Raw genomic sequence first — 18,646 nt, 5'->3', positions numbered from 1 at the left:
TGGCGAGAGCATAAAACATAAACCATATATACACAAATATTTTCCTCTAGATCCCAAAACCGGGACTAACAGATTGATTTTTCATTATATTCCTTTTAATGTTACTATACATATATATACATGCCAAAGAATCCATAAACCTCAATCCATTAACCTTGGATTAGAACATAACCGTAGTTACCTTGACCGAATATACAAAAAATACCATGGATAGAAAACCATCATGCCCAAAACCACGTGCGAAAACCATGCACAAAACCATAGGTAGGTTTACCCACCTAATATAGGTTCTAAAAGAAATTTCCCCGGGGCATTGCTCCAGACCCTGTAGAGGGGGCCTACCGCCCCCCTCAAACCCACCGATAGGGGGGGCTTCCGCCCCCCTTGCTGCGCCCATTGCAACGAACAGGGGGGGCATATCCCCCCCCCACCCTTCCGCGCACGGGGCTAGTCATGGAAAGAATATAACACACACCCAACAAAGAGCCTATGTTTAGGCCTTGGCCATAATTCTCGAAAATCTGGCATTCTGTGTAGTTCCCCTTGACTTTAGAAATCTTGTAATTCTTAATTCCCTTTCCCTTTGAAGCTTCTACAGAAATCCAGTGATTTGGTGGTTCAATGGTGAAAAAGACAACACAATTATGCAAAGGTTAGATCTCACCCGAGACCAAATTACCCCTTATTCAAAACTTTTCTTATCTGGTGGTCCAAACATACAGGGTTATGTGAGGTCAACTCTACAGGTCAAGGCCCAGATGGGCGATAAGATGGATTGCCCTCAAACAAATGTTGGATCCTGTGATTCGGGGAGACAAGGAAAGGGAGGTTACAAGGTTGGTAGACCAGATGGTCAGATTATGTTGAAGTGTGGTAGGATCTAGTGATCCATGATTCAAGGGTGGCAAAAATGGAACACCCCTAAGAAGGCCCATATGGGTACTATATTGGGATCTGTAGATCCGGGAGATTGGGAGTTTTAAGGTGTAATACCACTATTGGGTTCCTCCTATGACACCAATTTTGCTCCTTAAACATCCAATTTTTCCTACAAACATTATCATCTTTCACTCCTAACTCAGCCCAAATCTTATATTTCCATCACAGGTATATTTATGTTTGCTTTTACACCTTGTCTCTTTTGTTTGGAACTAAATAATTGAAAGGTTGATTCAAAGTAGTGCATAGGTTTATTTGGTTTGAATAAGATATGGTTACATTATATATACATAATGAGTGTGGATTGTAATAAATGGTTCGACTTATTGATTCAAATTCTAAGTGTTTGGTTACAGGATCATATATCATGCACCTTGGTTAAATACCGACAACATAATATTTTTAAGATTTCTATATGTTTTCATTTTGAATGAAGTCCACAGGCCTTGGTTACAAATAAGCGCTAGATGGATATATTCATGGGTGTGATTGTATTCCAAGCAAATGTGCTTGTAGATTCAATTATGTGTTAGATCGACGCAAGTTGCAATGTTAAAGAGAGCGATTATAGTTTGACAGGGACACTGTTGTTAGAGCTATGAGGATTCTGGGTAATTTAGTTATCAAACCTCATGAAGAACCTTTGCACAAGATTAATTATATTCTAGGAGGTTGTTATCCAATGATAAACAGAGTGCTTTGTGATCTCGAAGGATAGCGCCTGTTCCAGCTAGTTGCAACCATAGTCATAAATTCAACTGTGGTCAAGATGCTCATTCTTGACTACTCATATGCTCCTGGAAGATCAAGTTGTTTCATGCGTCAAGTCAAATTTTTGGAAGCCATTGAATACTCTACAATTCATATCCCTTAAGGATAAAGTTAGCATAGGAAGTTTTGAACCATGACTATAATTGATATGGAACTATAACTAATTACTATATTATGTCTTTCATTAGTTAGCACGAATAAGACCAAACCTCTTTGTGTGTTTTATAAACTTTATATAAGACTTAAGTGCTTAGAGCGTAACAGTTGTTATCATTGTCATTTATCTTTGAGTTATAATATCAATCTTGTTTTTTATGTGATTGGCTGAGGTTCAATTCTATATATGTGCTCTATATTGTGGTATGCATTGAAAGCTTGTTTATTTTCATCGTTTTGTGTTGAGTAGTTAGAACACAAGCACAGACCAAGCCTTGAGTTGGGCGCGCTCAAGGCGTGGTCACATGTCATAGTCATTTTTTTTTGCATGATATTGTTTATTTATAGCTTGAACAAAAGTTCAATAAACTTTGTCACCTGTCCTTTCAACAAAACTATAATTTTCATCTTTCGATTTGTTTATATTGTGTGGATATTTTGAAATAGTTGTGTTTATATATATATAATGTATTTTGTGTGTTAGGATAGTTTGATATTTCGTTAGTGAACGTTATGCGAAGACTTTAAGTGATTTTATTTTGATTTGTTTAATGGAATTGGTGATTAGTTTCATTTTAAAAGTGTTATAAAATAATTAACTACAACAAAATAAAAAATACTACTTCAATAACTTTGAAGCTATATTGAGCTTACCTATTAATATGTTTAGGTAATTGTAAGGCCAGTTAACCAAATTAATTTAGGAGGTAGCATCCCTTTTGATGAAACCACCATTCCCATGCACTTAGCTTATGTTATATGAATAAGAGAGAAATTTGGTCATTCGTGCATATTGCACTGAGGGCCTCATAAGTTTACTAGCCTGGTTGACAATTAAATCAATAATGTTGATTGATAATATTTGAGACTAATACTAAAAAACTCGTCATTTTTGCGCCATTGTCGGGGAGGTGCTCAAGGAGTCAAGACTTCTCGCATAAATAATACAAAGGATATTAGAGTTAGAAGCGATTGAAGGGGTTGTAATTTCACTTTTCAATAGCCTATGTGCCCTTTTATCTTTGCATTATATCATGATAAATGCATTTAAAACATCATAGGTAGGAAAAAGAAAATGTCCCTTAAAACCCCAACACGTGGTACAGTGGGGACCACTCCTAATAATGTGTTGGAAAGCCCAAAACATAATCTTCCAAAGGTCACCTTTACCTATAGTATAGTGAGACAACCATTGAAGGGGGAGACACCAAATAAGGAATAATCCCCCTTTGAAGAGGAATGTGAAAGTTCACAAGGATATAATAAGGTTCAGGACTCTAAGAATCCAAGGAGAGAAAAGACGGCTGAGGAGGAAGTCAAGATCCCGATGCTAGAGTACAAATGAAAAATATTCCTCTTTCGGCCCTTCTAAATTTTCATGTCCTATTTAAGGAAGATACCGACACATTCTTGTTTGAGTTTGATGTCCTCTGTGGAAGTTATTATTATTCAAGAGATGCCCAAAAATTAAAACTTTTTCTTGCAACATTAAAAGATGCGACCCTTCATTGGTTTATGGGATTAGGGGGAAACTCTATTTGATCTTGGGATGATATGAAGAAGATATTTTTGAGTAAATACCAATATTATTAAAAAGTCAAGGGAATCAAGGCAAATATTTTTAAGATGTCTCAGTCATATGATGTGAGTCTAGAAGACTATGTGGAAAGATTCCAACATACTTTGCAAAAAACTAAACAAAATACCCTAGACCTTGAAACTTTATTTATTCTCTTTCTCTACGGAATACAAGAGGATTGTTTAGATACTTTGAACTTGATGGGAGCAAAGGATGTTTCTCAACTATTATATGAGGAAATCTATTAATTATGCAAATATTATTCTAGAGGAAGTGCAAAATATGGGAAAAATTCTTGAGATATTATATCTTGGATTGGTAGATCAGGTGGAACAAGGGTGACTAAGATTGAACTAGGGAATCTTTTTGACAATTTTAAGACTAATCTTTTAAGTATACTTAGTTCACAATTTGACACCTTGAAAGTTAAAAGAAAGAAAGAAAAAGTTGAAGTAGCCTTCGATATATTTTGTTCCAAATGTCAAAAAAAGAATCCGCTTAGAGAATGCCCTTTGTATAATGTAGAGGTGTGTTGAATTTGTGAACAAAAGCATTACACTCAGGAATGCCCTTCTTTTCTAAGACTTAAAGCAATGTTTCAAGAGGCAGATGGGGAGATCGAGAAAATTTATTTTATAACCCAAAAAAAAACTTGGCCTCCTCGAACATCTGTACCAACACCTCTTGATCCTTCCCAACATTTTACATTCCCTTTTAGATGGTACCCTCCTATGTTGTGGCCACAATGGCCTCCTCAGGTGTAGGGTCAAGGGTGGACCCAGGGATGGAGAGGACCCTCATCTTTTGGGAATATGACGCCTCCTGAACGACACCCACAACAACTTCAATTTCCTTCCAATCAACCAACTCAAATGCAACAGAGGCCTCAGTTTCCTACCTAGCCTATTCCAAATCCAAATAATAACAAAACGGTTCAACCCACCTACAATATTGAACTGTCTCCCTTTCCTACCTATCCTCTTTCAGGCGTGGACTGTAAAGACATCTACTTGCACTCTAGGAAATCTATTCAAAATAAAACCTATTTTATCATCCAAGAAAAAGATGAGGAAGATAAATTACCCAATCCAATATTACCTTCTTATGATCATGAACAAACTCCTGAAAAGGAGTCCAAGTTTTCTTCTTATCCAAAAAGGTTATGCCTAGCAAAATCCCTTACTCATCCTAAATTTGACTTTTTAGGGGAATTTATAAATGTCTATGTAAATATTCCATTGTTTCAAGCTATCAAGGATTTTTCTATTTATGCAAAGGTTGTTTGGGAACTTTGTTTGAAAAAGCCGGGAAGAAAGGAAAAAGACCCCAAAACAGTACAATTAATTGGGAAACTAACTGATTTAATGTTGGGTAATTTTTTTGCAACAAAATATGGTGATCTAGGAACTCTTGTTGTTACCGTATATATAAATAACACCCCATATCTAACACCTTGATAGATTTAAGGGAAATTACTAATATTATGACTAAAGAAACCATTTTTCCAATAAAAAATTTTAAAATAAAAATATATAATTTAATTAATAATATATGAACTAGAAACCAATAAAAATCTTAAAAATAAAAATATATAATTTAATTATTAATAATAATAAAATTATTAAAAAATAATAAAATATTAAACAATTAGAATAAAACTATAAGTTATTATCAACTTAAATTAGGGCGTAAATGATTCATTAAAACTTGAAATGAGACCAAAACCAAAAGCCTAATACTTTAATGTAATCTTAACAAGGCTTTCAAGTGAGACTACGAACAAGAGGCTAATACTTTAATATAATCAATGTAATCCTAAATGACAAGGCTGAAATTTAATTATCAATTTAAATTATGATATGAATGGAAAGCTTCAAACGGAAGTCAATATTTCAATGGAATCCTAAATAAGAAGGCTCATATTTAATTATCAACCTAGGGTGTGTGAATGGTCAATGAAATTTTCAGATGAGGCTAATCTTGTAATATAATCCTAAATAACATAAAATTCCGTGTCATGTATTTAAAAAATCAAATTAAAATTCTATACATCATTATACAATATTAAATATAGAGCAATCCATTAGCATGTAATTTTAAAAAAATATGTGTTCGTCATGCCCCAGGAAAGATACATGGAAGATGGCAGCAAAGTACTATTGAAAATTATATAAAGGTAACAATCATATCCAATTACAAACAAGCTCACCAACCACCACCATCCATATCTTGTCTTCCATTTTTTAATTTATTTTCCATATTCTTTCCAGGTACTCAACTTTGTCCTTTACAAACAATTTTTTGGTTTGTCCCTTTCAAACAAACCATTTTTCAACGAAGATTTTGTAAGTTGGCAACCATTCCCAAAAATAAGTGAATGTCAAGTAATATAAAATATACAAATAACAAGTCAAGCACATTATATATGAGAGAATAAAATGTACATCGAAAGTTTCTAGAAAACAGATATTAAAGCACTTTATTATTATTTTTATTTATGTAGAGCGAGTCTTTCTTGTCGAAGTCATGAGGAGGTCATTTGTCAAGCTGGTAAAATGTAAAGGAAAAGGTGTGTATAAGGTTCTATCATTAAATTGTTTGGTTGTCTAACTTGTGGGTATTTATGGGTGTGGGGCGGGTTTATATAAGGATGGTAGCGGTATTTGTTAAAATTGATTTTATGTTAAGTAAATATGAATTTAATCTAATTGTCGATTTTTTCAACAAAAGATAAAAAAAATTCGTTGAAAAGGCACTACACCATATATCGTAGAACAAACGTAATATCATGTATTTGATTATTTCTCTAGGGAGAGTGACTTTAATTTAAATGCCCTATAAAATCTCATAAGCAATCTCTAACCACTGTACTTATAATTTTGAAATTTAATATATAATTTATTAAATTAAAAGATGTAATAATTTAATATATATAACTTGTTAAATTTTGTTTGTGTTATTAGATTTTGAGGATTCTGTTTTGTAAGGAAGTTAAGGTTTGAAATTTGTGGTAGTTGGGAGGAGACATCCAAATAATCTAATCATGTTAAGGGCTAGGGTGACCCATGTTGAGTGTGATCCCTGAGTTATTTTGATGGTTTATATATCCCTTAGTTGTGGGTTTTTTAGACTACAAGATAGTTCCACAAGTTATAAACTTGTTAGCAAAGAAAAAAAACTTAATATATATAAATTTGAGGAATTAAATCAATTGATTCTTACCAATATTATTAGATGTTTGGCTAGCTTTGTGATAATAGTATTGAATTCAATCCCATGAATGAGATACAATAATATATGTCTATTAAAAATATTATTTCATAGAAAGAAATGATATTGCATTTAGCAGGTGTCTCAAACATACTCAAATCTTATAAGGAGAAGCATATTAAAGTCTACGCGATGCTATATTAACTTTATGGTCAAAATACTATCACCATTTCCAAAAAGGTGGACAAAGGTTAATTGCATCACATGTTAGTCAACCAAAACTTAGGAACTCAATCCCATGCTCAAATGAAAGATGTGCATCACATGTTAATAAACCAAAACTTAGGAAGTCAATCCCTTTCTCAAAGGAAATATATGATGGGGTATTTTGTTATAGCCCCTTCCTCTTCTTCCACCAATATTCTCTATCCACACTACTAAATCTCCATGCCATATTTTTTTGCGCTCACTAAATAACGTTATATAACTCCGTAAGAAGTATAATGAATAATTTTTCCCAACATGATCCATCATTGTCTACAGAGCCAAATTCTATAATCTAGAATATACAATAACCCAAAATTTTAAAATCTCCAAAAATAGAAACCTTATTAATCCCATACTCATTTGCAATTTTAAGAATGGTAATAAAAGAACGAAGTTATGCCCAATGGTTAGTGACTTTAACTAGTCTTAAAGAATAAGAAAATAAATGATAAGCATTCAAGTATATAACTTTACTAGCACCATAAAGAGCAAGGTTGCCTTGGCAAGCCATATTAAAAAAACACGCCAATGCACCATTTAAGTCCATCTCACCAATCAACATAGGATTTATTCTTTCACATGAACCTTGAAATCTTCTTAATTGTATTTAACCTTTTGAAAGACATGTAGTGGAGATAGATTTTGATGTTAAAAATGGCTTCATTTACTATAAATTCAAGTGGTTATTATAACAACAAAGGAAAATACATGTACTCTTTACAACGGAATCAACTAATCATGACTTTAAGGCTTCATAAAAGGACTGACTACTCTAATTCCTGATGCTATCAATCGAGGTTTTAATAGCATCTCAAATTGCCAAGGTAAATCGGTATTCAACAAAAACAAATTGAATTGTTTCCCCATTCTCTCTACAAAGATTGTAACTACTAAGGCTTGTCATAACCTTTGATGCAATACTTCCCAGCAGTATAGAGCCTTGTTACCACCTCCACTCTTGACCTAACTATATATCTTGTGAAAAAGGAGAAGCATAATCCAACTTTACAAGGTAGGAACCATTTATTAAGTTCAAGGATTATAAGGATGAAGCTTAAGATTGCTAGCTTTCAGTTATCATGTGAAAAACTAGCTTTGCCCTTTTAGATCTTCGCAAAGTTCATATTTTTCGAAAGTCTTTCATCTCTCATATCACATGACCTTTTGAATATAAGTAAATACATTAGTTAACACATGAATATTTAATAAATGCATATGCTCTAACATATTTTCAGAGAGTTTGAAGGGACTTTTGCAACCAATCCAAGGGTACATTCCTACTCTAAAATTATTACCATAAACCACCTTCCATGTTAACCATGAGTTAAATACTGAAAAAGAAATGACTGTTTCCATCTATTTAATAATTTTTTTTAAGAGTTTTTAATATAATTTTCTAGGGGCATAATATCAATACTTATGTCCATAGGTGGTCTATTTTGGAATAGGGCTTCTAGAATTTTAATTTAATTATCAATAATTACTAGGCGGATGGTAAGTATTTAACCTCCACAGAATATTCTAGAATATTTTGAGTATTAGTTACAAATCAAAGGTGGGATTTATCTCAAAAGTAATTATGCCCTTTCTACTTTTTAATTAAAATGATTAATTAAAAAAATGTCATATGAACATGTGTCATATTGCTAAACACACATGAAAATGTATGGTTGAATGCATTTTATTCACAAAGCTATACATTTTAAACATTATGTAATGACCCTTGGTTTTCATATTCCAAGTGGTATCTTGGTTTATAATGACTCTTCATATTCCACACCATAAATCTTAGTAGATTAGGTGTCCAACACATATGAATATGAGTTATTGTTTTTTTGGCATGTGGTATTAGTCATACATGGTATTGTAACAAAGCATATTTACAAGTTAAGAATCTCCATAGTTAAGTGGGGGTGAATCTCGATGGTTAAGATTTTGTTACATGTTTTTTTCAATGTATGTATGTTCAACTCATATGTGTAGATCAAATCATGAGAATAAACATTGAATAGGCAAGGGAAGTACTTTAGATGTGATTCTAAAGTAAGTATATGTCCTCCTCCTGAAATGCTCTCGAACTTCCCGACTCAATTTGCCACCCAATTAAGATAAACCTATCTTGCTTCCTAGCCCCAGAAACATCCACAACTTCCATAGTCCTTTGTGCACAACCCCAGAAAAATAGGTCGTAGTGTGTCCAAATTGTGTGTCTAAACCACCAAGTGTTCAACAAATCCCTCAATCTCTATAGATTGTAACAACTCCTCCATTCAAAACTCTTCCCATTTTTCCCAACTTCCTTCTCCTCGCTCAAGACTCCAAACAAAATCCAAGATGACCAAGTGAGTCCTACCATTTTTTGTCGCCCCTCCTTGACTCTCCCCGTTCTCCAAAAAAAGGCTTCCCATATGGATGGTTCATCTACCAAGTTATAAAGTCTCCCAACCGACATCCTTGCCCCTCATAAAGCTTCACCTATTGAGTCATAAAGTCTCAGATACCCCCTAAATAATAATAATTAATACACAATAAAATAACCAACAATCTCAGTGATTTAGACAAAATCAATGGGGCAAGTGACTGCCAATTTAGTATTAAATTAATCATAATGTTATATTAATTAATCATTAATCAAGCTTTAAGTTAATCATAAGGTTACATCAATTAACCATCTTACATAGTAGACCACAAAATACTAATGTATGGATGAGGTGTGGTACATACCTTGTACATATACTAATAATATTAACAAGAAATTACACAACAATCAGTCTTGCAACAGGTAGGCTAATAACTAAGCATAACATAATAGGGTCACGGAGTGGGTATTACACAGAAATTACACAACAATTAATAAGCATAACATAATAGGGTCACGGAGTGGGCATTACACACAAATTACACAACAATCAATCTTCTAGCATGGAAGCTAATAACTCAGCATAACATTAATGATATTAACAAGAAATTACACAACAATCAGTCTTACAACAAGTAGGCTAATCACTGAGCATAACATAATAAAATCACAGAATGAGCATTACACAGAAATTACACAACAATGAATCTTGCAACAGGTAAACTAATAACTAAGCATAACATAATAAGATCTAGGAGAATGGATTCACTTTCCTTGACCTCCAACAATCATGGCACAAAAAAATCAATTCACCCAGGGATAATGGAAGATGAATATGTTTATCCAATTCAAAATCTTATGGAGATTGAAGGTCCATACTCACCCAAAAAAACAAAGCATGGATAATTTCTCATATAGTTTGAATTTTTTTTATAGAGTTATCTGTATTTTATCTCTATATGTTAAACAAGACATAGGTAAAAAATTAGATATTTTTATTTAAAAGAGATTTTTTTTGTTTGTAGATGTTATTCTAAAAATATGACTAATTTATAAAAAGTCTCACATACCCTATAAAATATACTAATTTAAAAATATTTTTAAATGAATATAATTCCCACCGGGAAGTAAAAAAAATACCTTAAAACATGTTAAAGAATCACTAATAATTATGTTTTGAATATATATATATATATATCTTATTACCCTCCAGCGTCATTATAAACAGAGCATTCAATACTATTAACCTCCACAACATTCTAAACAGAGCATTGAGTATTATTCTTGAAATTTAAGTATTCTACACACCCGCATGCCTGGAAACCCATGGTCCTCTTTCTCAACACCAGGAAAATCAAAGAAGTGTCTGATTTTGATCAAATATTTCCCCAGGTTTTGGCTTCTTACAATCCAAAACCAAAACATATCCAAAAAATGGCCGATTCGATATCTTCGACATAGATCACCAAAAATAAAGCGATTTAATTACCCCTGTAACGCTACCATCAAACTACATGATCTTCATGTAGAGAAAAGCTTTTTTGGGCGTAAAATGTTGGCTTTTTTTTGGTGGGTTGGGAAATGAGGCAGCATTCATATTGCTTTGCTAATAATAAATGCAGTTGTCTATAAAGCGATTTTTTGAAAGCTTTTCCGGTGGGTTTTTTTGGTCGAAATCCCGCAGGAATTTATTGGAATCGCAAGTTTGATAGCTAGTTTCTGCACAATGAAAGCGTTGCAGGGGTTTTCCAGGGTGCTGAATCCAAATATGCAGTTAAAAAACCATTTTAACTGCAACAAATCAAGATTTAACCTCAATTGGTTTTCCAGGGTGCTGAATCCAAATATGCAGTTAAAAAACCATTTTAACTGCAACAAATCCAGATTTAACCTCAATTTCTTCCGCCGGATTCCGTCACCGGAATCTCCAAAAAGTCGCATTATAGACAACTCCTAAATAAATTAACAAAAATTGTGAAACCAAACCAGGGGCATAACAAAATGGCTTTAGACCGTTTGAATTTGATAACAAAATTTTAAAATTAACTCAGTTTTTGTTTGTGTAACTGATTACTAATAAACAGATTGCTAATTCTATCTGAAATTGCAGCTTTGTTCCTAGCTTGCAACAAAACAATAGTATTCAGAAAAACCATCTATGTGACTGGTGAGTCAACCCGAATGATAACAAGATAAGCATCCTCTTCTTCAGAAGTTGTGAAAACTAGGTCTGCAAGTTTCTAGGCCAAGATGGTGACCCTATCATTGAACTTCCTAGTCTGTTCTTGAATCTCATAGATACATAGATACATAGCAGTATCTCCTATTGAGTTTTCTGAGCTCTCAATAAAGACTTTGTCCATTACGGTTTTTAGTTGCCAATAAATGTCTATGGTCTACATGTTTCTGGTATGCATGGTCTGGCAATGCCTCCACCTCCTTATCCACTTCAGCACGAGTAATAAACCTTCCTTTTATCTTGGCTTCCCTTTCAGCCTCTTGAATCTCTTCCCTGATTTCAGGAGGTGTGGATTGCACATAGACAGCAGCAGAGGGTTCTGGGAATGATGGGCTTTGGACCAGGTAGGTGTTGGTTGAGTTCTTCGTCCCCTGGAACCCCAGCACAACCAGGGTGGACTATAGTTACAGGAGAGAAGATAGTCAACAAGTGACCTCAGCAACAGGACACGGAATAAGGAAGGAAGGAAGAAGCAGGCTGAAGAGATCAGAGAGGCAACAGGGAGGGCGAGGGCAGGGATTTAGCAGCTAAAGATATAACATTCAGAACCAGAGAAATCCATCCACCAGGGAGCTCAATCCCAATTCTGATAAAACTAAACCCAGAACAGACAGCTATAGACAGCACACGGTGGAAATGTTAACAAGAAGGGGTTTACCAGTTTTTAAGATATAACATTCAGAACCAGAGAAATCCACCCACCAGGGAGATCAATCTTAATTCTGATAAAACTAAACCCAGAACAGACAGCTATAGACAGTAGACGGTGGAAATCTTAACAAGAAGGGGTCTACCAGTTTTAAACTGATGCAAAAATTTGAAATTTAAATCAAAGCTTCGGATCGATGAAAGCTCTGTTTCTTGTATAACCGGATTTCAGTAGGTCAGTGGCGGAAGGGAATCCTACATTCTTGTTTCACCTGATCCGGATTCCATCGCAACACAATAGGTGTAAAAGATCCTAACCAGCACCACAAAAATAACGGCCCAGTCCGACCGCAGAGGAAATTAATGAATTCCAATCACATTCACTTACTATTATCATTCAAACAGCAAGCAGGCCTTGAAATTGCCTTAAACCCACTATCAGATAAAAAAACCTCTGTTATTTATTTTTCAAAAAGAAGAACCCATTTATATATTATACCAGATTTCTAACATTTTAAAAGTCAATAGATAAAATCTGTATACCAGAAGCCACCAGTCCTGGCCATATGGGAGATTACTGAACTCAAATTACATTTAATTACAACAATGACTCAGCTAAGAGCTCTGCCCCCTAAAAAGACTGTATTTATTTACAAGAAAAACCTTCATGGCCTCAGCGCAAGCAATAAATCAATTGCAGCGGCGGTTGATGTGGCCTTTCCAGGGTTGCATATCTTGCCTGCGGAAGCCGCCATTTTTGTTCCGATCCTTTTCAGAGCATCGAGAATTTCAGCCAAAGTGGTTCCGATCCTTTTCATGGCGTCAAGTATTTCAGCAAATATCGCCTTCTTTATCCTCCCCCTCTTCGGCACAGGATGCCTTGCTGTCCTTTGGGCTCTGCCAGTACCAATGCCAGTGTGAGGCTCTGCCATGGCTTCATAATAATACTCTCCCAATTGTTTACTCTCCATTGTCCCTACTTGCCAAACTGTACAGCTACCAGTCCCAGATTGTATGAAATGCTAGGTAAGGATAGCAGTACAGAGCAAGATGCAAGTGAGTGTTGGCGGGCGGCCCGCCATTTATAAAATTCTGGTTGAATCTGGTTGCCTTGATTTTCCCTTGGGTTTAACTGTCTATTATTTTATGGAGGAATATTCTGAAACTTGTGAAGGAAGCAACTCATTCACTGCACCCTGTTGTATTTTTGGAGTTGGGTAAATTTTGACAGTTTGTAATAATTTCAAGTGTTCACATTTTGCAATTTTCATTACCGAGACTGTATTCTAGATCTTGCATCGAATAGAGTATGTGGGATAGAGACATGAGCATGTGTGTGACTCCATTGCAACACATTTAGCACGTGGCTATTTGCGTTTTTGGTGAACTAGATGTGTTTCTAGAAACATTACTATATACAATTAGCAAACTTAGGCATGAATTTGAGGTTCTGAGACCCTATCTTTCCAGGAATAGATGGATTGAATGATATGTTATCCAAACATCAACATCTTTGTGTAAAAAAATCAACGCCAAATTGGGAATAACTTACCATGATATATATTTGTGGATTAGTTTTTTGATATATTTATATATTACTAGAAATGGTGGGCTTATAGAAATAGAAATGGTGGGGTTGATTTATTTTAGTATGCAAAATAATTTTCAATTTATTAATTTTGATTTTGATAACAAGCATTTTTAATCTAATAAATAAATGGAGATAAATAAAGTAACCTTTACTAAAATTAAAGGTGAATCATTTTTATCCTAAAAGCCACCATTCACCAAGGACATGTTTATAGAAACACTAATAAATACATAAAACCGAGGATAGATAACTTTCTTCGTTGAGGCAGTCGACTTAACCGCGAATTGATTCGCTGCCATTCACAATTATAACATTTGACCCGAAAAGAAAATTCGTCATCATATCTTAAAAATGCATCACTTTCCACTCCACCATTAAAATTTGCATGTACATGTCCCTTTTTCAAGTCAAAGAAGTCGACATCCAAAGAAAAATGGTAAAATCGAAAAGCTTAAAGCTTTAAATGCCTAAATCCAAAATATGGAAAGGCTAAATATTTAAAATATTTAAACATTGAGATATTTTTTTATTAGTTTGTTTTTTTATTTTTGTTTTTGTTTTGAGAGGTATTTTGTAATTTTGTATGATAGAGATGTTGTAATGTTTTATTTATTTATTTGGTTTAAATTACATAACAAAAATAAATTAATAATTAAACTAATTTATATCTATTTTAATTTTGGATCTATTAAGCGTTGAGAGAGATCAAATTTATAAAAATGCAAATCTCTTTTAGAGTGAAACGAGATTTGATCCTTATTAACACTTGGAAGATCGAGAGTTGTATATAAAAATACAAATCTCTTTTAGAGTGAAACGAGATTTGATCCTTATTAACACTTGGTAGATCGAGAGTTGTATCTAGGTAGGTTTCATCTTTTTTAAATCAATAGTTACGTATTTTAGTGTTCGTTTTTGTCCCTAAAAATTCTCTTAAGATAACATTGATATTGAGAAATCATCCCAATGATTGTTTTGGTTTTAGTTTGCTTTTCACTTTATATTGTTAACTAGTTTAGATCCACTTTAACTCTGGATGTAGCAAACATCTAGAGGGATCAAATCTCTCAAGATGCACACCTCTTTGAGTGCAAAACTTGAATAAAGGTTTGCACCTTAAGAGATTTGATTCCTCTCAGTTCTTGATAGATTCAGAGTTAAGATGGATCTAAGTTGGTTTATATATATATATATATATATATATATATAGATGTGTGTGTGTGTTTGTGATTTGCGCATCTCTTCCATATTGGGTTGGAGAGTGCTTTTCAGTGCAATTATAAGTAATTAATCAATTGTGTGTAAATTGTTATTGTGATGTAAATTTGGCGTTGAAAGCTTTAAGAGCATTGTGTGATCTCGTTGATATGTCCAACATTTCAGGCGAAAACTTCACCCATCTTCAGGGACTGTAAGCTTATGATCCCTAAAGATGGGTGAAGTGTTCACCTGGAACATTGGACACCTCATTGAGATCACAAAGTGCTTTAGAAGCTTTCAACATCATGTTCTTAACTAAATCTACATGTTGAAAAGTTAATTTGATGTTAAATTAAAGTTTTTAATTATTATTATTAAAATTGTTATTAAAAGTGGTGGCAGGAGGGAGAAGGGTTATACACAACCCCGATGGAAAATTAGTTATCAGTTATTCTTGGGGACTAGGCCAAAGGACCAATAACCAAGCTGAGATGTATGGCCTTCTGCTAGGTCTAACCTTGGCTAAAGATTTGCATATTCAAAATTTGGCAATCTTAGGGACTCTCTCCTAACAATCCAACATCTATGTAAGGACACTTGGCCGAGAGAAAATCACTTCAAACTCCTACTCCAAAGAATCTCTAGAAATCTCAAATTCTTTCCTCCCAGATCCTTGTACCACATCCTCAGACACCAAAATAATGAAGCTAACAAAAAAGCCAATTTAGTTTGTCTTCTTAAAGCTAGACAAACTGAAATTAATGGTAGTTATGCATGGAAAATATACCCTGGCCCTCTCCCCTGCACTTGTTTTAGATTAAGGCTATAAGGCAAAATCACATTGACCTTAGCCTCACTCCAAACAATAGGAATTTGAGTAAAAATTCGGAGAGCGCGCGTCAAGATAGTGTGGCTCCCATGGATGAAGTGTTACATGCAACTCATTTAGTATCAATCCCTTCACACGTTCAAATTAAAGGGGAGCGTCAACATTTGATCTTGGTCCAGACCTCACACTCTAGATATTGAGTGTTCCAAGTGTTGTGGAAATTATGAAGCTTAATGGAGTCTGGAGAGGACTCGCATGTGCGACAAACTCCAAGCATATTAAATTTTCGGTCTCATATCGTCCTCCTACGCTTTGGTGGTTAATTCCCTACCAATTTGGGTCCTGTCACAGTTGAGGGTGCATTGTGTTGTAATGCCTGAGCATAGTCGCCTTCTCCAAGGTTCTTTGGTGGCAAGCTTATCTTACAGGTTGGTTGTTTCTTCTGCTTTCGAATGTCCTCTGGAGGTCACGCTTTCCTCTGGTCTCATCTGGACTTTAAGTTCGTTCTGGTATGCCACAATCAATTTGAATTTGTTGGTTCTATTCACCTTTTTCAAGTCACTCATTGTTTAAATGAGATTTCATATGGTGACATTGATAAATAGGCTCTAATAGATGGTAACCCATGAAGCGGTCTTTTTAGATACCCATATGATATTTTCTCTCAAGTTTCCTATTGTGCATGGAAAATGTGGGATCGATTCATGTTGGACAAGAGCTAGATGCCCTTACATGTTTCACATTGTACAATGTTGAAGTTGGGGAAATTGACCTTTGAAGTTTGTATCTAGGCTTTCCTCTTACCATGGAACTGGTGTAAAATTGGGTTTTGCTAGTACCCTTTATCTTCTTCGAGAATCACATAGTGTTGCTGAGAGCCTATGTTTAGGCCTTCGGCCATCATTCTCAAAAATCTGGCATTTTGTGCAGTTCCCCTTGACTTAAGATGATCCGGATTTAAACAGGAACGCAACAAATTACAGAGATAACCATATACACAAAGATGCAGTGGAAATAATACTTCATTTCATTAATGGAAAATACTGATATATGCTTACAACTAGAAATGGAAATAAACCAGCTAGGGCGATGGTAGCTTATCTCTGAGAAGAGATGTGATGGCTACATGCCTCTGAACTGTCTTACAATGAGGCTCGAAGGCCTATTTATTGTTGAGAAACAGTGGAAAAACCCTTAACATTCCAAAACCTAACCCTAGAAGATGAAACGCCAAACTATGGGCCCCGTTTGGGGTAAGTTGGTACATCAACTTCCTAGGGTCGTAACTTTGGCATACGATCTCCGTTTGACGCATACAATAGCTCGTTAGAAAGATCTATCCGAGCACTATCATTGTTGGAACGGGCAACATGGAATGGACCCATGTTGCCCCCGGATTCCCCAAAAAACGTCGTTTAGGGCCTCAAAACGGCTCCGGAAGTTCAGGACCCAAAAAACTGCTAAAAATAGTAAGTTGTGCTACAATTAAGGAAACTGAAAATGCTGAGAAGAACAATGGTGGGGGTCCAGGTGGACTTGGCAGGTGGCCACCAATATCCACCTGGATCATTCCTCCCCCCTTAGGAAGCAATGGTCCCCATTGCGTTGAGCTCCTCCATGAGATGAGGAAACTTTTGCTGAACTTGTTCCCTGGTGAGCCACTTGCCCTGCTGAAGGAGTTGGCCTGCTTTGACAACTCGATACAGTTGGATATTCTGTTGGCGAGTGTTCTTGATCTGTGTGTCCATGATCCGATCAGTTGCAGCTTGTTCCATGCAATCTGGATTTAATTCTGTGGGTTTGAGCTGTTCTGCAATGTCGGATGTGTCTAGCAATGGTGGAAAGTATGGCCGAAGGCGGTCCACATTGAACACTGGGTGCAGGCCAAGGAATGGGGGAATGCTGAGCTCAAATGCATTGTCTCCCATAGCCTTAGTAATGGTGTAAGGACCATATCAGAGTGGTCTCAATTTCCGATAGGCTCCAGTAAGGCGTTCCTTTTGCAAATGCAACCAGACTTTGTCGCCCACCTGAAACTTGTGTGGCACCCGATGTTGATCATGTCGCTGCTTGTACTTGGCATTTGATTTCTCAAGAATGTCATGGACCTGCTGGCGAATGTGTTGGATGCGTTCAATGAAGCTGGTGGCCTTATCTGTTTCGGACTGGACATGAGCTGAATTTATGTGAGTAGCTGCAAGTGGCATGGCCACATCAATGGGGCATAGTGGTTGGAATCCCAAACCCACCTGAAAAGGGCTATGGCCAGTGGAGCTGTGAAGAGCTCGGTTGTAGCTGTGCTGAACATAGGGGAGGCTCTCGTCCCATGTGCGTGGATGCTTTGAGTTATACATGCGCAGAATGTGCACAATCATCCTATTGACAACCTCTGTCTGGCCATCAGTTTGAGGATGGAAGGCTGTGGACTTCGTGAGTTTGGTGTCCAGCATTGACCAGAGACTGGACCAAAATGTGCTGAGAAACCGACTGTCCCGATCTGAGATGATAGACTGTGGGATCCCAAAGTGCACCCACACTCGTTCAAAGAAGAGTTTAGCAGTGGCTTCTGCTGTGATATTCTTCTTGCAGGCCACCATAATGGCCATCTTCGAGAACCTGTCGACGACCACAAAAACACAGTCATTTCCATGCTTAGTGGAAGGAAGGCCTGACATGTAATCCATGGAGATGGATTCCCAAGGTCGACTTGGGGTAGGCAACGGGGTATAGAGGCCGTGCTTCTTAATGGTCGGTTTGGCAATGGCACAGGCAGTACATGATCTGATGTACTTTCCAACATCCTGTCGAAGATTCGGCCAATAGAAATAATTTTGCAGAACTGCCACTGTTTTCTCGAC

At 35.7% G+C, this 18,646-nt stretch overlaps 1 protein-coding gene across 1 annotated transcript; it reads right to left on the bottom strand.

Moving 5' to 3' along the window:
* Nucleotides 1-12,613: 12,613 nt before the first annotated feature.
* LOC149188501 (uncharacterized) lies at nt 12,614-13,283 on the bottom strand. Its single transcript, XM_089413027.1, has one exon. The coding sequence runs from the start codon at nt 13,137-13,139 to the stop codon at nt 12,834-12,836; it is 306 nt and encodes a 101-aa protein (XP_089269153.1). The 5' UTR covers nt 13,140-13,283; the 3' UTR covers nt 12,614-12,833.
* Nucleotides 13,284-18,646: the final 5,363 nt, after the last annotated feature.

The sequence above is a fragment of the Pinus tabuliformis genome, chromosome 3_1 (assembly GCF_031772625.1).
Source record: "Pinus tabuliformis cultivar Carrire ecotype Pingquan chromosome 3_1, CPIR1, whole genome shotgun sequence".
Lineage (NCBI taxonomy): Eukaryota > Viridiplantae > Streptophyta > Pinopsida > Pinales > Pinaceae > Pinus > Pinus tabuliformis.
The sequence above is the reverse complement of the archived record's forward strand: the minus strand, read 5'-3'. Positions and strand labels throughout refer to the sequence as shown.

What these genes read in the sequence shown, in the direction of transcription:
- LOC149188501 (XM_089413027.1), bottom strand. Translation starts at nt 13,139, where the DNA reads ATGGAGAGTAAACAATTGGGAGAGTATTATTATGAAGCCATGGCAGAG.